This window comes from Typha angustifolia, chromosome 13 (assembly GCF_048772165.1).
Source record: "Typha angustifolia cultivar Huaian chromosome 13, ASM4877216v1, whole genome shotgun sequence".
Lineage (NCBI taxonomy): Eukaryota > Viridiplantae > Streptophyta > Magnoliopsida > Poales > Typhaceae > Typha > Typha angustifolia.
Genome location: NC_133251.1, coordinates 15,677,825 through 15,694,095, shown reverse-complemented (window position 1 = coordinate 15,694,095; position 16,271 = coordinate 15,677,825). Strand labels below are relative to the sequence as shown.

The 16,271-nt window shown below is 37.0% G+C and overlaps 2 protein-coding genes and 1 pseudogene across 6 annotated transcripts; 1 reads left to right on the top strand and 2 right to left on the bottom strand.

The window, feature by feature from the left end:
* The first annotated feature begins 1,354 nt into the window (after positions 1-1,354).
* On the top strand, positions 1,355-6,274 carry LOC140773063 (putative methylesterase 14, chloroplastic). 2 transcript variants are annotated; one of them, XM_073115412.1, is made up of 6 exons: positions 1,355-1,677; positions 1,765-2,211; positions 4,075-4,314; positions 4,402-4,545; positions 5,045-5,179; positions 5,796-6,274. In XM_073115412.1, exons 2-6 carry the CDS (start codon positions 1,936-1,938, stop codon positions 6,066-6,068), a joined length of 1,068 nt encoding a protein of 355 aa, XP_072971513.1. In that variant the 5' UTR covers positions 1,355-1,677; positions 1,765-1,935; the 3' UTR covers positions 6,069-6,274. The 2 variants fall into 2 exon arrangements, with proteins under 2 accessions (XP_072971513.1, XP_072971512.1); XM_073115411.1 differs by having other exon boundaries at positions 1,408-1,457; positions 1,614-2,211.
* Positions 6,275-6,587: 313 nt separating this feature from the next.
* LOC140774535 (probable beta-1,3-galactosyltransferase 8) lies at positions 6,588-8,556 on the bottom strand (annotated as a pseudogene).
* A 1,602-nt stretch (positions 8,557-10,158) lies between these two features.
* LOC140773702 (uncharacterized) lies at positions 10,159-14,678 on the bottom strand. 4 transcript variants are annotated; one of them, XM_073116398.1, is made up of 6 exons: positions 14,184-14,678; positions 13,820-13,952; positions 13,191-13,329; positions 12,651-12,687; positions 11,839-12,078; positions 10,159-11,404 (listed from the first exon to the last, which is right to left on the bottom strand). In XM_073116398.1, the coding sequence occupies exons 1-6, from the start codon at positions 14,364-14,366 to the stop codon at positions 11,399-11,401; spliced, it is 738 nt and encodes a 245-aa protein (XP_072972499.1). In that variant the 5' UTR covers positions 14,367-14,678; the 3' UTR covers positions 10,159-11,398. The 4 variants fall into 4 exon arrangements, with proteins under 4 accessions (XP_072972499.1, XP_072972498.1, XP_072972496.1 ...); XM_073116397.1 differs by having other exon boundaries at positions 10,159-11,424; positions 11,835-12,078; positions 14,184-14,677; XM_073116395.1 differs by having other exon boundaries at positions 11,835-12,078; positions 14,184-14,677.
* Between the last annotated feature and the right edge of the window lie 1,593 nt (positions 14,679-16,271).

Here is a 16,271-nt window from a genome sequence, read left to right as displayed (position 1 = left end):
GAGAGGGTGAAAGTGATATGGAAAGGAAAGTGAGATTTTTATGGGGGGTAAAAAAAAAGTAATTAATCCTATATTTAATGTGCTGTTGAAGGACATCATGGGTGTCTAATTGATTAATTAGGTGGTCTTCTGGTTACACCACCTTGCATTAAATGATGGCAGATGGGTCTGATGAGATAATAATGGCATGGAAAGGCCTTCTCAAAATAATAATACTTTCCACTATACTTTGATGGAAATATTAAGTAGTATAAAGTTTTATTTCATTATCCAAAGCAATCTCTACGTTCTTGCTTCTAAATTCATCCACACTCATGTGGCTTAGAATTGAACAGTAGAATGAGCTGCTACTTTGAAGTCAATTTTGTAATTTGGATGTTAAATTTTTAATTTGATAGCTTTATTAAAATATCTTTCTCTTTATCTTTATTATTATTATGATGATAGTTTTATTTTATTAACAAACAGTTTCCATATAAAAGGGTGAAATTAATTATAATCAAATAAAAAAAAGAAGGAAAAAAAAAAGTCAATGCATTCCATATCAATTTGCAGCTTATCTGTATGGAGTTTCCTTGTGGTATTAGAATCTCCAACTTTTTATGGCTAGAATTATATAGAATTTTTTCTATTACAACAGGCTGTGGTATAATTTTCAATCCAATCCTCTCAACAAAAGATTGCTCCTCTTAGTTTCTTCAAGACCATATATTCAAAGAACAAAGTTAATATGAGCCATGTATCAAACTTAAATCACTGAGTCTAAGCTCAGGGTATCATTTAGTGTGATGGTTAGAATGAAATCTTTTTTCAAGGTTAGATGTTCTTGGTACTAATTTTATGCAAATTTTCAAACTAATTTTATGAAGGAGAGTTTGGCTCCAAAATGGAAGCAAACTCCCAATAGATTTTTGTTTTTAATTTCTTTTTTCTTTCTTTTCTTTTTTGGGTTGCTAGAAGAGAATTTTAGAAAATTATTGGTGAGTGGTTGGTCCCTGGTATGCAATCCCCTTTGAATTATTGATGAAGTTGATGTCAATTCACTACAATTAATGTTTATTGTATGGAGTACTCCAATTTGATGAAAGGAAAACTGGAAAAGGGTATCTCAACTGTTTGTTAAGAAATATATTTTTATGGAGAGGAATATTATACACAGAATAGTGATTGGTATTAATTAGTTTATGCTGATAATTATCCTACCATCTACCAAATTTTGAAGTGCATTTTTATAATAATGAGATAGTGATATATATATATATATATATTTTTTTAAATAAAAATAAAAATAAATACTACCTACTATTATAAATTGAGATCCATGTTAGAGAGTAGAGATGCGTAATGATATAGCATTAAGATATCTCATTCCTTTAAATTTAGCTGACTCAAAAAGAAGTTTTTTTTTTTAATGGAAGTAGAGAAGTCTTGTAGCTGCATCAATTTTGAGGAAAAAGGTGATCCCTCCTTTTCGACTCGCTTCTTCCACTGTCGTTGTTGAATTCTCTCTCTCTTTCTCTTTCTCTCTTCCTCTGAGCTCTACTTCGTGAGAAGTTTCCTGTTTATGTGGCTTTCATGACCAAAAGTTGATACCTTTTCCAAAAATTCTACAGTATTTGGCCGTGAAATGCGTTGAAACGGTTCAACTCTTCTGAAAAATCTCTCTCTTTCAACTGGGTTCGTCTCAGATCCGCTTTTTTCCGCCATCTTTTCGCCGATTTCGTGTCAAAGTTCACTTTGGAGTGTTTTTGTTTTCGTAATCAGAGTTTACAGCAGAAATCTCTTTGAGATCACTCTGTGCGCCACTGGACAGCTTAGTTCGATCCTTAAAATCGGAATTTGCAAACTTGTTACTTGAAATAGAATCCCTATTCGGGTTCTCGTAAAAGTCTGTGCTTTCCGATCCTTTGATCTTTTTCGCTCGACAGCAAATCCATGGGCAACGGATTGGCCCGGCTGCTAAAGAAAGACCAGAGCGGTGGCAATGGGTCGCGAAGCAAGAGGGGATCGAATTCGAGGTCACAGAGGAAGATGGCAGCGGAAGAGGAGCTATTGCATCGCCAAGCCCTTGCAATGGCGATCCAACAACATCACTACTCGCAGCGGTTCGAAGGCTCGTTGTCGCGGAGGATCGACGGCTCCATGTCGCGAAGGATCGGCTCTACCAGCTCAAGGAGAAGGGATCTCCCTGAGTCCATGGCTAACGGAAAGGTGGTCAATTTAGAATTTTGACCTTTTTAGTCTTCCAGTTCATGCTAATTTTTAATGATTAGATCTTACTTTTATATGACCCATGATACATTGCTTTTCTTTGCATGAGACTTTCTCACCTTTCTTGAAACCAAAGATAGCTTTTATATCAATTTATACTGTGATGCATCTCTGCTTTTTGATACTTATATCTCTTGTTCCTTTTACAATGATGGCTGTAAATTGTCAGTCGATAAGATGTGGAAGGTGGCATTGCCACTACTTGCAGAATTGGGTGTTTTGATGCCCTGATCTTTGATTTGGGGAGTGGCTAGATCCAAGATACTGGCGTGGAGCTTATGAGTTTCGTCTTTCGGTAGTGGTAAATGAGACACACAATTATATCTTTGTTTAGTTACTTTGAGAACCTCATGTCCACACGAAACAGCTTGTGAGCTGAAAAGCTCGGCTGGAATGAGGCACTGTGGCGTGAAAGAGTCATGATTCCCTCTTCATCAATTTGCAAGGGCTGGAGTTAACTCTCTAGGAATAGTTCCACTTGTAACATCAAAATAATCATTCTTGTTTTCTTTCTGTAACTAGTAAAGATGTAGATAACATCTAGTTGACCTGGATATCTACTACTCCTGATGATATTATGCAAGCACTGTGGTGGTTAATATTCCTTAGTGTTTACTCTATTGTTCATGATTCATCATGAATCTTTTAACGTTCTTGGTTAGAAGCAGTTGTAAAGGATTCAAATTCTAGTGTATAGGAAACAGAAAGTAGTTTTGTTGAATAATTTATTTTAACTGAAAGATAAAGCAAAGTTAAGCTGTTAGCTACAGCATAAGCATGAATGATGTTAACAGATATTTGCTTTTGCATTTAGTGTCTTATAATGCATGCAAAAAGTTGATGCTTCATTTATATATTTGTGATGTCGTACATGAGATTTCATCAGCAGCTGCACATATCCTTGAGTTAAAGTTGCACTTCTTCATTCATCATAATGGACTTCATGATCCTAGCAGATTTTTGCGGTTTCTCACCCTGTTGCAGTTGTATGCCTTGAGATACTGGACTTTCACCTTCGGTCCCACAAGTCATTTTGCCATATGTTGCCATCTTATTTGTATTGTCTGTCAGTTAAATATAGCAAGAAACTTGACAGTGTCCATAAAGTCAGTAGGTTTTCTCCATGAAATGCCTAAATATTCTTTAATTTACTGTTCAAGCTGTCTTTTATAGAAAGAAATTAGGAAATACATACATGCACATGCATGCAGACTTAAAACATAGGGCAAGTACATGCATGCACACAGAGATGCAATCAGTAAACATGCACATGCATATTTATAGACATGCATACCTAAAAGATGCACACGTACACATGTGTACCTATATATGTGGGTAAATATTGAATAGTCATCTAAATAAAGATAAACAGGAAGGTTTCCACATAGATGGCCCCAAATAGTTTGGGAGGAATTGTTCATATCTCTCCATACCTATCTTAAAGCTCATATAACAGAGCCTGTACCGTTTCTTAAATTGACTGATTTTGCATATGATTACCATCTCTTTTTTTAACCATATGTATTTAAGGCACACTACCTTTTACGTTAACAGCCTTTTGATCCATAATTGATTTCTTTCTTCTATATTCTCCAGCTAATGAAATTATTATAATTACGAATAACACTTTCGAAACATCTTAGATTTTGCCTTCAAAGAATGATTTTGCTTTTGTTTAACAGGACATGAATGATCCTTCTGGTGTTAGATAGATGGTTGATGTAGCAATTCATTATATTGATTGCTTATTTGATGTATAAAATTGTTCACTTTTTTTTCACCTTTCTTCAATGATTCTTTCAGGTCCCAATTTTCCTTGAGAATCTTGAAACTAAGAAATTTGTTCTAGTTCATGGAGAAGGATTTGGAGCATGGTGTTGGTATAAGACCATGTCTCTGTTGGAGGAAGCTGGCCTGCATCCTATTGCTTTGGATCTCACAGGTTCTGGTATAGATCAGACCGACACGAACAGCATTGCAACATTGGCAGACTATTCAAAACCTCTAATCGATTACCTGCAGAGCCTTCCTGAGGATGAAAAGGTGACCTTCAATGGAATATGTATGTTGTTGTACAGACATCAACTGTCATTTATTTCAACGAGATGTTGATTATTATTAGTTTTACAGGTTATTTTGGTTGGTCATAGTTGTGGAGGAGCAAGCATATCATATGCGCTTGAGTGTTACCCAAAAAAGATCTCAAAAGCTGTATTTGTTACCGCCACAATGGTACAGGATGGACAGAGACCTTTCGATGTGTTCTCAGAGGAAGTAAGTACCCTGCATTCACTAATGCCAGTTAATCTCTCTATCTCTCTCTCTCCCTATTATGTAACAACCTGCCTGACTACCTAATATATATATATACATATATATAACTCACCCATGTGTACAAACGCACCACTGCCTACACAAGCATGCTAATATGTTAACATGTCTATCTACTCAGACGCATAACTGTCTGTGGTGCTTTGCTTTTTTGACATCTGACATATTGCTACCTAATATATATATATACCCCTAGCCCCACTTTTTCATTGAATTAGACGGAAATTCTTATTACTTGATTCTAATGCAAGGTCACCCCAAATTTATCAGTGTTACAGGGTCGCCTGATTATTAGTTGCATTAGATAACTGATGTTCCAAATATTTTTAAATTGGTAGAAAACCCTTTCAACACTCCTGGTGTAACAGCCAGAAGCTGCATTCGTGCTTCTGTACTGACTTTTCAAAACTGTGTTAGCTCACTCCTATTCACATTTTTGCAGCTCGCCTCTGCTGACGTGTTCTTACAAGAGTCACAATTTCTCATGTATGGTAATGGGAGAGATAAACCTCCTACTGGCCTCATGTTCGACAAACAGCAAATAAAGGGATTATATTTCAACCAAAGTCCATCAAAGGTTTGTAACAATGTCAACTCATCTTCTTGAGATTGAACATAAGTTTATTCTCTGCAATTCGTTGTGCTTTTAATGAAAGCAGTTTACCACAGTAAAATGGAAAGAAAAATTTTCCTTTCCTATCATGAAAAGTGAATTTGATGTATAGATGTGATATTTGCAATGTACAGATGCACCCTCTGGTAACCAATTTAACGAAGTGCATTATAGTTCTTATTGAATATGTCTTATTAAACACCAATGCATTTGGTGATGCTTGCAATGGGTTTACAAGTTTTCCTCATTTTTTTTTTCTTAATGAAAAATGAAAACTTGTTCAATCCTATAAAATGAATTGAATGCTTTCTATAATTGGAGAACTGGTCATAAATTTGTCCAAATCTAGAGCTGCTCTCTTTCATGTTTGCCTTGTAAGGTTATTATTACATGGCAACTAAATCAGAGGTTGTTACCAATTCAATGGTGACTAAAAGAAACTTGTTATAACTTTCTGATCATCTATGGTTTGTATTTTGAAATTTGAACCAATAGAACTGTAAATGATATGTAAAAATATTTTAAGGAAAGCATGTTAATGGGCTGAGTTATTTGACCAATGTGTGTATGGTGATTGCAGGATATCGCACTGGCAGCAGTATCCATGAGACCCATCCCTCTAGCTCCGATCATGGAGAAGCTATCTCTTACCACGGAGAACTACGGCTCAGTCCGCCGGTTCTTCATCCAGACGCTTGACGACCACATGCTGTCACCTGATATCCAGGAGAAACTGGTCCGCGAGAACTCACCTCACGGGGTCTTCAAGATTAAAGGCAGTGATCATTGCCCCTTCTTCTCAAAGCCACAGTCACTCAACAAGATTTTGCTCGATATCGCCCAGATCCAGTAATACAATGTCACCAGAAAATGCTACATAACCTTACAGTGTAATGAAATCAGATGAGTCACAATGTCTGATGCTGTACATAGAGGAGTAGCATATAGGTTGCAGGAGAAAATGAGATTTATTCGGGATACCTGAATAATGGACATGAGGGTAAATTATCGATGGAGATTATCTTTAATTCCTACAGTGAATCAGTTATCTTTTGGCCAGCTTCTATGTTCACCTCGAGATCATGCTCACATATTTGTCTATCGTTAAAAGTTACAGAATACATTCCTTGAACCCGAAGCTTTTTTCGTTCAATAAATTCATAAATTAGGTGGTTATCTGCGGAAAAAGAACTGAAAACTAAGTTTATGAATATCTGAAAGATTTCAATTTGTACCTTGTGATAGATAATTCTCAAATCTCTTGGGATTGATTTCATGGTATATATATCCAACTCGATCTTTTAGATCTCAGCATGATATATATATAATTGGGTTCAAAACCAATAGTAAGTTTACCAATTTCTAATCCGAATGAGAATAGTAAAATCTCCTTTTATTTATCTATACGGTATTCCTTCTCGTGTTTTACATCTCAAAGTTTACATATAAATTATCTCCAATACAAGAGCAGTGCAATAATAATAATAATAATAATAATTAAAGAGCAGCGTTCCAAACTGCTCCTTCTCCTTCCCCGCACGTGTTATGCACGTCCTTCATCCGCTCCACCGATTTGCATACCCCACTGCAGGACCAATCAAAAGATGCCACGCAAACATTCCCTGCTTTTGTCTTTAACTCGCAATCTATCATTAAACCATTTTCTAAAGTTAGTTTATTTTGAAGTATAAAAATAATTAAAAGAATATTCGTATAAAAATAGATCTCTTTTCTCGTCAAATATGGAGCAGATAATAACTAAAAATAGATAGAAATCTAATATAACCTGGAGGAGTTCCACAGCACATGCTCTTGTCGTCCACATACTCGACTTCTAAGCCAATCAACCATGCACCCAACGAAACATCCTCATTCGCATATCTATGCAATATTGGCCTGCAAATTAATTAATTTACCCAAACTTAAATAACTTTATATATATGTATGTATATGCAAAAATAAACTTAATTTGAGGTTACGCATTAATGGAGATATATGCAGCAAGATCCTTGGATATTGCGTAAATTTGGCCGGTGGCGTGTCTGAAGTATTTATTCCCCTCTTCTCCAAATTTCCAGAACTCTGGTTCATGATATTTTAGTCCTCTGGAGGATAATTAATTGAATCCAGTAAGTAATATTAATTACGAGTGCTTACGAATAAGTAATTAGAGCCCATCAACTTACTTCCGGGAAAGAACTAGTCCAGATTTCATGCAACCTATGTATACTCTTGGCCTCGTCCTATAGTAAGCAAGTTTACTTGCAAGCATACCTGCATAAGAAATTTTCATTCTACTTACTACCATATTTGAACTTAGATTGATCGGTGATGAGGGTGGGAGCTTACCAAGATTGACGTGCACGTCGTCGTCGACCTTGACGTAGAAATCAGCGTCCCACGTGGCCACCGCCGTCGAGAAGTACATTCTAGTCTTCGACGACAGCTCGTGGTATCCCTCGACGTGATCAAGCCTCAAGAAGTCCTTCGTCTCACCGTCCTCTGCGTCGATGGCACGGTCTAAAGCCCCTCCCGGCGTCGCGCTGTGGCCGATAACGAAGCGGATTACGATGCCTTTCTCCTCTTCTAGTCTCCTGAGCTTATCTCCTACAAGAACGAAACCATGCACACAAATTGCATGACTTAGTATACATACTATCTATATATATATATATATATATCATGAACAAGGACATAAATTGATCCTAAATCTTATGAGATTAACCTCGAGGTACCCAAGTCTCGCGAAGCGAATGACGCCTCTTCTTGCTGCTAAAGGCGGTGTTGATGCCGATCACGACGAACGCCTTCTGCAATCTTTTCATAGACGCCATGGACATTAATGAACCTGGGCCACTTCTGCTTGCTCTAGCTACTGCTAGTTCTAACTCTAGAGAAGAGACTGACTTATCCAAGGACCTAGAAGAAACAAATTATATACATGTTAGAGGAGGAGGAGGACGCATTTGCATAATTCAAACAATCCTGGAGCATAAGATGAGTAATGAGATTCCACTCACTGAATTGCTTCAAGTGTCTTTGTGACTTCATTCGTTACATCTAGTCTCTGCATAATTAATTAGTTGTGTAAACTTTATTTAGATATATACAACTTAAAATTGGTGCATTTCTTTTCCCAAATTCTGATAGAAACTTACACGCTTGTGTGAGATGGAAGTAGTTTTTCTTAAATTTGCCGACGGTAGCAAATCGTTTCGACTGCTAAAGACTAGACCAAGGAAGAAGCTCGCGACGCATAATGGAACAATTGCTTTTCCTAGTAATGGCTTCCTGCGGAGTTTCTTCTCCGATTGCAGTGGTCGTTCGCTTACCGCCTTCATGAATCCGCACATCGAAAGCATATGTTAAGGATCAAAGTATATGTATGAAGTTATATAGGAGCCTTTGAGGTAAACCATCTCTAAGAAGTTATTTATAACAAGAATGTTATGGACTTGGATGAGGGATATGAAAGAGATTGATGTTGAAAGATTATGGTTCACTACAGAAACTATGTGAATGCTAGTAAAAAAAAAAAAATAGCAAAGATTTTTTAGCATTAGAAAGTGAAGTGAGATAGATGTGTGGGAGTTATTCATCAATATTTGGTGCACTACCAAAATACTGCCAGGCATTTTAATTAACCCCTTTCCCTGTCACAACCATTTCAATTTGGAAGGAACTTGGTGTGACCTTGTATCATGCTCTGCTTGTGAGATGCACTGAATTGAAATACTAATCAATCATTACACACCAAAGATGATTTGCATTAACAGCTTAATAGCCCATGCATTCAGGATATTAGCATATATTTTAAAAGTACCATGTTTAACAAATACAATGTTGCAAGAAAATTAGTATTTGAGTAGATCCAAGATATTGATTTTATTGCAGTCATTAAGAAAATTTGAATATTTAATTGCTAAATGTATGTCTCTTATTTATTTTAAGTAGACAGCAAAGAGTCAATTATCAAAGAAAGAAAGAAAGAAGTAAACCTCATCAACAGTAGGTTTGGCTGGCACCTATGTGGTGCAAAGGTCAATGGATCATGGGATGGCATTTCCTAAGCTTGTCATCATTTTATTCCAAAAATTCCTAGCCTGAATTAAACTACCACATCACATGTTCCATTGATGTTAATTCTTCCCAATTTAATCCCATTTTTAGCTTTTCTTAGACTTCAAAAAGAGATGCCCTCCCATTACTAGCATCTCATCTAGGTACATCAATTATTGAAGAAAAAACTCAAAAAATAGAGGGGCTTCAGAATCATTTGTGTTTCTTGTAGATATGGCAATGACTAATGAATGCTCATGCGGGGTAATCGACTGGATGTAAAAGATCGAAAAAGATTGAGAGTAACTTAACAAATTAAGAATGGTTGGCAAACTTACCAGAAGCTAGTAGGTTGTTAAAATTTGCATGAATTGATTTGTATTGGGGCAAATGATCAATCATTCAATGCAGCATAATGCCTCATGAGAAGTAAGAAGCATGCCATGTGATTCTTATCTCAGAGAGAGTGAAAGGCTATTCCACATGAATTATCCTTTCTCCACATAGTTGCATTCAATTTGGAAGAAGATTTGAATCCTATGTACATTTTTATCCACAGTAGTTTATATTAGCTCTACTTGAGTTGCCATTATAGTTTGTGAGTGGGTCAAGATTCAGTAATTTATTTAAGCATCCAAAGTTCTACTTAAGGATAACTAGATCAATCATTGCATTACCTAAACATCATAAGAAATCATAACCCCCAGAATTCCCTGCAGTTCTGACCCACATTATGAAGTCCTACTTTATTATCATAAATTTGTAGTGAAAGGAAGCCTTTTACCTTATTACCATTAATGTTCCACTAAAGGTGCAAGATCGATTAAGATTACAGATTAGTCCATCATGCAAAAGTAATATGTAAGAGCAGTTCTGAACAATAATAAGCACAGCAAAAGGATCAACTTCAGATTACAGCAACATTAGCTAGTCAGAATAGAGTATTTATCTGGTTGTCACAAAGTAGCAGCCTACTTATTACAAACCATGTCTTGTAAACAGTACACAAAAATGCATCAAAGTCTCTCTGAATGTTAACAGCATTAGAGAGAGGGAGAGAGGGAGAGAGGGAGAGAGATCTTGGACCTAACCATGGCACTGTTTGGAGGAGAGTTAGAAGAGATGGGACTCAAGAGAACAAAAAAAATATCTCCCTGATTCCACTTGATGTTACTCAGTGGGGGGTAGTTGGAACTCCAAAGCCATCTTTGGAGTTCATGACAAGTTAAGGACAGGAGGTAGGGCTAAATGCCAAAAACAAACATTAGCACTCCTTTAAACCTGTCTTTATATATATATATATATATATAGGCTAGAACTCTCCTTAGAGCCCTAACCACATGAATATACACAAAGACTGACAATAATGATGGTTAGTGAAAGGCATCTTGCCTTTGAAGGTGTTTGCTTACACCACAAAACCTTTTAGGTAAAATAGGTAAGAGTAGGTAGGTTATGTGAGGTTGTAGTGGGGTCACAATTCACATGATTTAAGAGTTATTTCTTAAGCCTATCAAAGGCCAAGACTGGAACAATGACGAGGGCTTGCCTTAGCCCTAAAGATATTAAAGATCCTACTAATGCAGATGATGCAAAGGAAGACTCACCCAAGAAGTCAAAGTTAAAATCTGAAAAGTCCAAATTTGGCTTGGTGTTAGCACATCCCCTCCTTGGGGTTAGACTTGATTTTGGGTTCAAGTCTAAGTTGATTAGCTTTTTCTCTAGAGCTGAAGTCCCCCTTGGACTGGAGTTAGAAGTAACAGCCCACACCTTTGGGCAATGGTGCTTTGAGCCCATCCTAGGGCTAAAGCAATCATCCAATTTACCACATGAACAAGTGGAAACTGGAGAGCTCCTCCATATCCTCAACTTTGCACTTTTAGCCCTTCTTCTTTTTTTGACTAAACTTGGAGGAGTGACCATAAGGTCTACTTGTGTGTTAGAAATGGATGCATGGACTGACAGAGAAGGAAGAAAGATGAGGAAAGGAGAAGAACTCAAAGTGATGAAGCCATGGTTAAGCCAAAGATTGCTGAGGAGCCGTCGTCGCAGTGAAGTGAACAGGGATGAGTCTGTAAGGATGAGCAGCTGGAGTTGGCAGTGTTGGAGCTGTGAGAGCCATGCTCATGCCTGTTTTAAGGGAAAAGAAACTGTACAGATATTAGTATCAGAGCTGAAACAATAGTGAAACTTAAATGAGCATTAATAAATTACTGCAACTTTAATCTTCTTATGAAACAATCTGGAGCATTGTCAAATATCTAACTAGCATGCTTCAGTTCATGTTCAGTTTCTTTAAATTGTTAAATATGCTTCAGTATACTCCTCTAGATAAGGAAAATTCAGACATTGAAGAAGAGAGTGAAGATGAACAGAGAGAAATCTAACAATGATTGATGGAACCTTCCAAATTAATTATTCTAAAACAAAGGAGATATGAAATAGTAAGAATATTGAGATTTCAACTAATCTCCAACTCTTATGCTTCAACCAAGGAGATATAAGAAATGAAAAAAAAAAAAGAGGAAACTATTGAGCCATGTAATGCTGTAAATAATACCTGCCTGTGCAGACGGGCTTGGGAGTGACAAAGGGCTGCCATACTGTTGCGCGAAGCCTGTCATGCCTGCTGTAGAAGCCACTGCGGAATAATGAAACATCTGAGGGTATTGCATGCCATAGCCTTGTCCACCTTGACCCAATTGGAAATATGGGTAGAAGGCAGTAGTCCCAGTTACCATCCCTGTTGCCCCTCCATATATTGGATACTGGGAAGCTGCTCCTCCATATACATTGTAATAGTTCTGCTCAATAGTAGGAAACGGGAAAACAAAAAATCAAACATATATTACAGTGACTTCGTGAATCTAATTGGGCCAAGCTCAAGTACAAGACCACTACACAGTGTCATCATGATGAATGTCTAATTTGGGTCAAGGAAGGGATGTAAAAGGTTGGATTTGGATAGGGAGGAGGAGCCCAGTTATATATCCCATGTGAGCTAGCTTAATGGGTGTATAGCAGAGCCCAGAAACAGATCTAGTGACAAGTTGTAGTTAGACAGAGCAGGCCCCAGTCCATGTGCTTCTGTCCAAGGTAATGGAGATGGTCGCTATGACCTTTAGGAACTGAATTTATTTTTACTTTCCAGAAAAAATGTCAGGCTAGAAGATGGTCCCTTGTCCAAGTAATTTGTCAGAGAATACATGGAACCCTCTGATGTGAATTATCTTAGAAGTGATCTATGAATGTATTTGGGTGCTAACAAAATGATAACAATTGAGTTCATCAAAAGGAAAAGTGCAGCAAGGCAAAGTAACAGCTTGTTTGCATCTTTCAATAAGTTGACAGGGAGAAAGAGAGAAGTGGGACAAACCGCAGGGTAAGTGTAGTCTGGAGAATAGGGAGAGTACCTGCAATTAATTTAGAAAAAAAATAAGAAGAAGAAGATTAGAAGCTAGAAAGCACTACTACATGAATGCATCATGAATAAGTTTTAAGCTTAAGAGGAGTGATGACCATTCATGAAACTTCACACTTATGTACATTTGATTACTATATATGCTATAGCACATGCAAGCACCTTTATAAGCACAGCATGCGTTTGTGAGTGTGGGAGAGAGAGAGAGAGAGAGAGAGTCATGGAATTTCATGTGTATGCATATGTATACTACATGTATATCATATACATACATATATATATATTACAGCTCATGCAAGCAACTTTTTGTGTATGTATATGTATGAGAGAGAGAGAGAGAGAGAGAGAGAGAGAGAGAGAGAGAGAGAGAGAGAGAGAGAGAGAGAGAGAGAGAGAGAGAGAGAGATGCAAGCTAGGTGTACCATCACCATGATCATGTGCAATGCATGTGAGGAGGTACTAATATTATGGCACTTGAAAGAAAAGCTAGCTTACCCACAAACATTGTAAGGGATGCCTTGTTGAATGGCATAATGAGGAAAGGTGGCAGGAGAAGGAAAAGTTGTGCCCATCCCACCTTGAAGGCCTGCATTAAAGCTCTTCATCGCCCGAAAGCTCCAGTTCCCTCCTGCAACTAGTACATATTAATTAACACTCAACAACTCTTTAACTTGTCTCTTTGCCAAACATGTATGTAGATAACAAGGAGAAGAACCCTTTATTATAATACTCTTAGCTAGCTTGGTAGTTGGTAGAACACAAGTAGTATATATATGATCATGTCTTCCAATCAAAACGTACTAACATCCAATTAGTACCATAGTTAAATTTCGATACTCATTCACTTTTCTCAAAAGCATGGAGATTCCTTTAAGAGGCAACAATGCATGCCTTCTGCACTACTATGGTTCACGCCATGCAATAAAAAATATAGCTACTAGAGGTAGCTTATGAAGTTTCACAATTAGATGGTTGTCCAATATAATATATTCTAAGTTTTATTATGCGATGATTAGAATGATGCTAGAAATCGCCATATGCCGAAAGAAATTAACAAGCAAGGTTGCAGTTAGCCCTAGAACTAATTAATAAGATATAAATAATTGAGTTACTTATATATGTACCATGTTGTGGCGTGGTAGGCCTAGATCTCTGAACACCTAGGGATGCAAGGTTGCAATTAGCCCTCCGGCCGTCGATCACCGGCGCCGGATCAACGCATGCTTTCATTGCGGCCTCCGGCTGGCGGAAGGTTACCTAACATACCATAGGAGGAAAGCAAAAGAATTGATCAACAAAATTTATGCAAGCATATGGAAATTGATGATCAAATAACACATCATGACCCTAACCCTAGCTAGAATTACAGTCCTTTTAATTCTAGTTTCTTTTTCTATCAAATGACAAAATTAACATTTGATGATGCCCAAGCATAAAATAAGAAGAAAGGTAGGTAGAGGAATTGGCTAGCTAGCAAGAGGAACTCACAAAGCCATAGCCTTTGGATCTTCCAGTGTTCTTATCAGTGATCACCACAGCCTCCAAAATCTCACCAAACTGCTCAAAGTACTTCTTCATGGTCTCTCTCTGGGTCTCCCAAGCCAGCCCACCAACAAACACCTTTGTGTAAGTGGTGTCTCCAAACTGCCCTGCCATACTTGGTGGACTCATTCTCCTCACCTCTAATCAACACAAACCTTAACCTTTTTCTCAGATCTCTCCCTCACACCTCTCTCTCTCTCTCTCTCTCCCTCTCTCTATCTTTCCTTCTCCAAAGCTTGCACTTCGCTCTTCAAAGAACCACACAAGAACTGCTAAAGCTGATCTCGATTGGGCAAAAGGGACAAGACCCAACAAGGAAACTGGTAGCTTCTCAACGGCTGGCTATGGGTGGATTTGGCTACTATTGAGGAGAGAGAAAGAGAAAGAGAAAGAGAAGAGAAGAGAGAGAGAGAGAGGAAGGGAGGGAAGGAAGGAAAGATAAAGAAGCCAGGGAAAAAAGGAGAGACTATATACTCCCATAGCCCTTGCTGAAATTATTGTTCACATTGACTAACTTACCCCCTAAACTTCCAAGAAATTACAAGCGTTTAGCTGATCCGAATCTTTGCTAAGTATGATTAGATCTTGGTTGGGATTCGGAGCAGCCTCAAATCTATGTGCTCTCCAACACCTACACGTTGTTTAATTAAAAGGGCTCTAATCTTAAGGATAGGGTCACCGGCAAGGTGAGGCTACCCCTCCCCCCCCCCCCCCCCCCCCCGACGGCACACAACAACATTAAGCAAGGGCCCCACGAGAGATGCTGATGTTAGGTATGATTCCCTATCATGATGGAATGGACGGCTCACTGTTTGTTATTTTAGGGCATATATTAATATTATACACCCAACCACAAGCAGTAGCTAAAGGACAAAGTTTATCCTTCGATTTCACCCACTCCCTTAATTAGTCACTTCCCTCTATTAAGCCATCTTTGGGACTCGTTTATTTTATTTTTCTTATTTGTTTACTTAGTTTCCTGCTCCCTTTTTAGCTGTGTCTTAACGTGTCAGAAATTATTACTTTCTATAATACGTTTATATATATACTCCTCTGGAGAGGAATATTTAGTTGATACTTAGTAGCTACAGAGTAGTTTAGTATATGTTATAGTTTTTATTCTATAGAAGCTAGGCTGCTCGTTGATTTCTGGGCCTTTGTTTTTATCTCACAGCAAAAGGTAGGAAGTTGTTTCCCAATGATTAATGCAGCCGGATCTTCCATATCACCTTAGATTATTGAGTTGAGCTCAATATACGCAGTCTTTTTAGAATAAATCTTTCTTTATCCTAGAAAAATATTGTTAAGACTGGTGTTAATCTCGCTCAGATAACTCGTTTAGCATATTATTTTTTTATCTCATTTTTTAGGTTAGATAATTGGGTGAGTTATCACATTTTGACAAATGATAATTTTATCTTACTCTAATCCCTTTACTAAAACCCCCGATTAACGCTACAAGCTAGTACTTATTTGGTTCGTATATAAAGTTTTTTAATAATAAGTTTATGCATATCTTTTAAATATAAATTATGTAATCTATAACTTTACTTATATTTTATTGTTTAATTATAAAATATAATAATTATCTTGAATAAGTTTATACAAAACTTCGTGTTTGGTTATTAAATATGAATAAGTATATTAATTGTGTTAAAATAATTACTTAGAAAACGTATATGATTTTATCATACCTATTATTTGTGATAAGATTTTGTGTATAACTTATGACGTGGTTTATCTTATACAAAGTTAAACCAAAATATACATAAGTTTGTGTTTGGTTTAAAATGTATTTAAATGAGTCATAGTTCATAAATTAGTATTATTTATGCACGAACCAAACGCCACCGAGATGGACAGTAGACAATATAATTGTTTATATTAAACCAAATAAATTATATTAATAATCTTAATTTAATTATTTTTACCGCATATTTCTATCTAATACATCATTATATTTATATTCTTTTTTTTTCTAACGAAAAAGTTTTAAATAGCATCATCACTCACCTCGTGAAAAGTCATGGTTTT

Bases quoted from the DNA above. Each gene is read 5' to 3' on its own strand.
- LOC140773063 (XM_073115412.1), top strand. From the start codon at position 1,936: ATGGGCAACGGATTGGCCCGGCTGCTAAAGAAAGACCAGAGCGGTGGC. The intron at 4,315-4,401 runs GTGACCTTCAAT...TTAGTTTTACAG, and splicing joins GCCTTCCTGAGGATGAAAAG to GTTATTTTGGTTGGTCATAG. The intron at 5,180-5,795 runs GTTTGTAACAAT...TGGTGATTGCAG, and splicing joins TCAACCAAAGTCCATCAAAG to GATATCGCACTGGCAGCAGT.
- LOC140773702 (XM_073116395.1), bottom strand. From the start codon at position 14,366: ATGAGTCCACCAAGTATGGCAGGGCAGTTTGGAGACACCACTTACACA. The intron at 12,688-13,190 runs GTAAGCTAGCTT...AATTAATTGCAG, and splicing joins ATCCCTTACAATGTTTGTGG to GTACTCTCCCTATTCTCCAG. The intron at 11,405-11,834 runs GTATTATTTACA...CCCTTAAAACAG, and splicing joins AAGCCCGTCTGCACAGGCAG to GCATGAGCATGGCTCTCACA.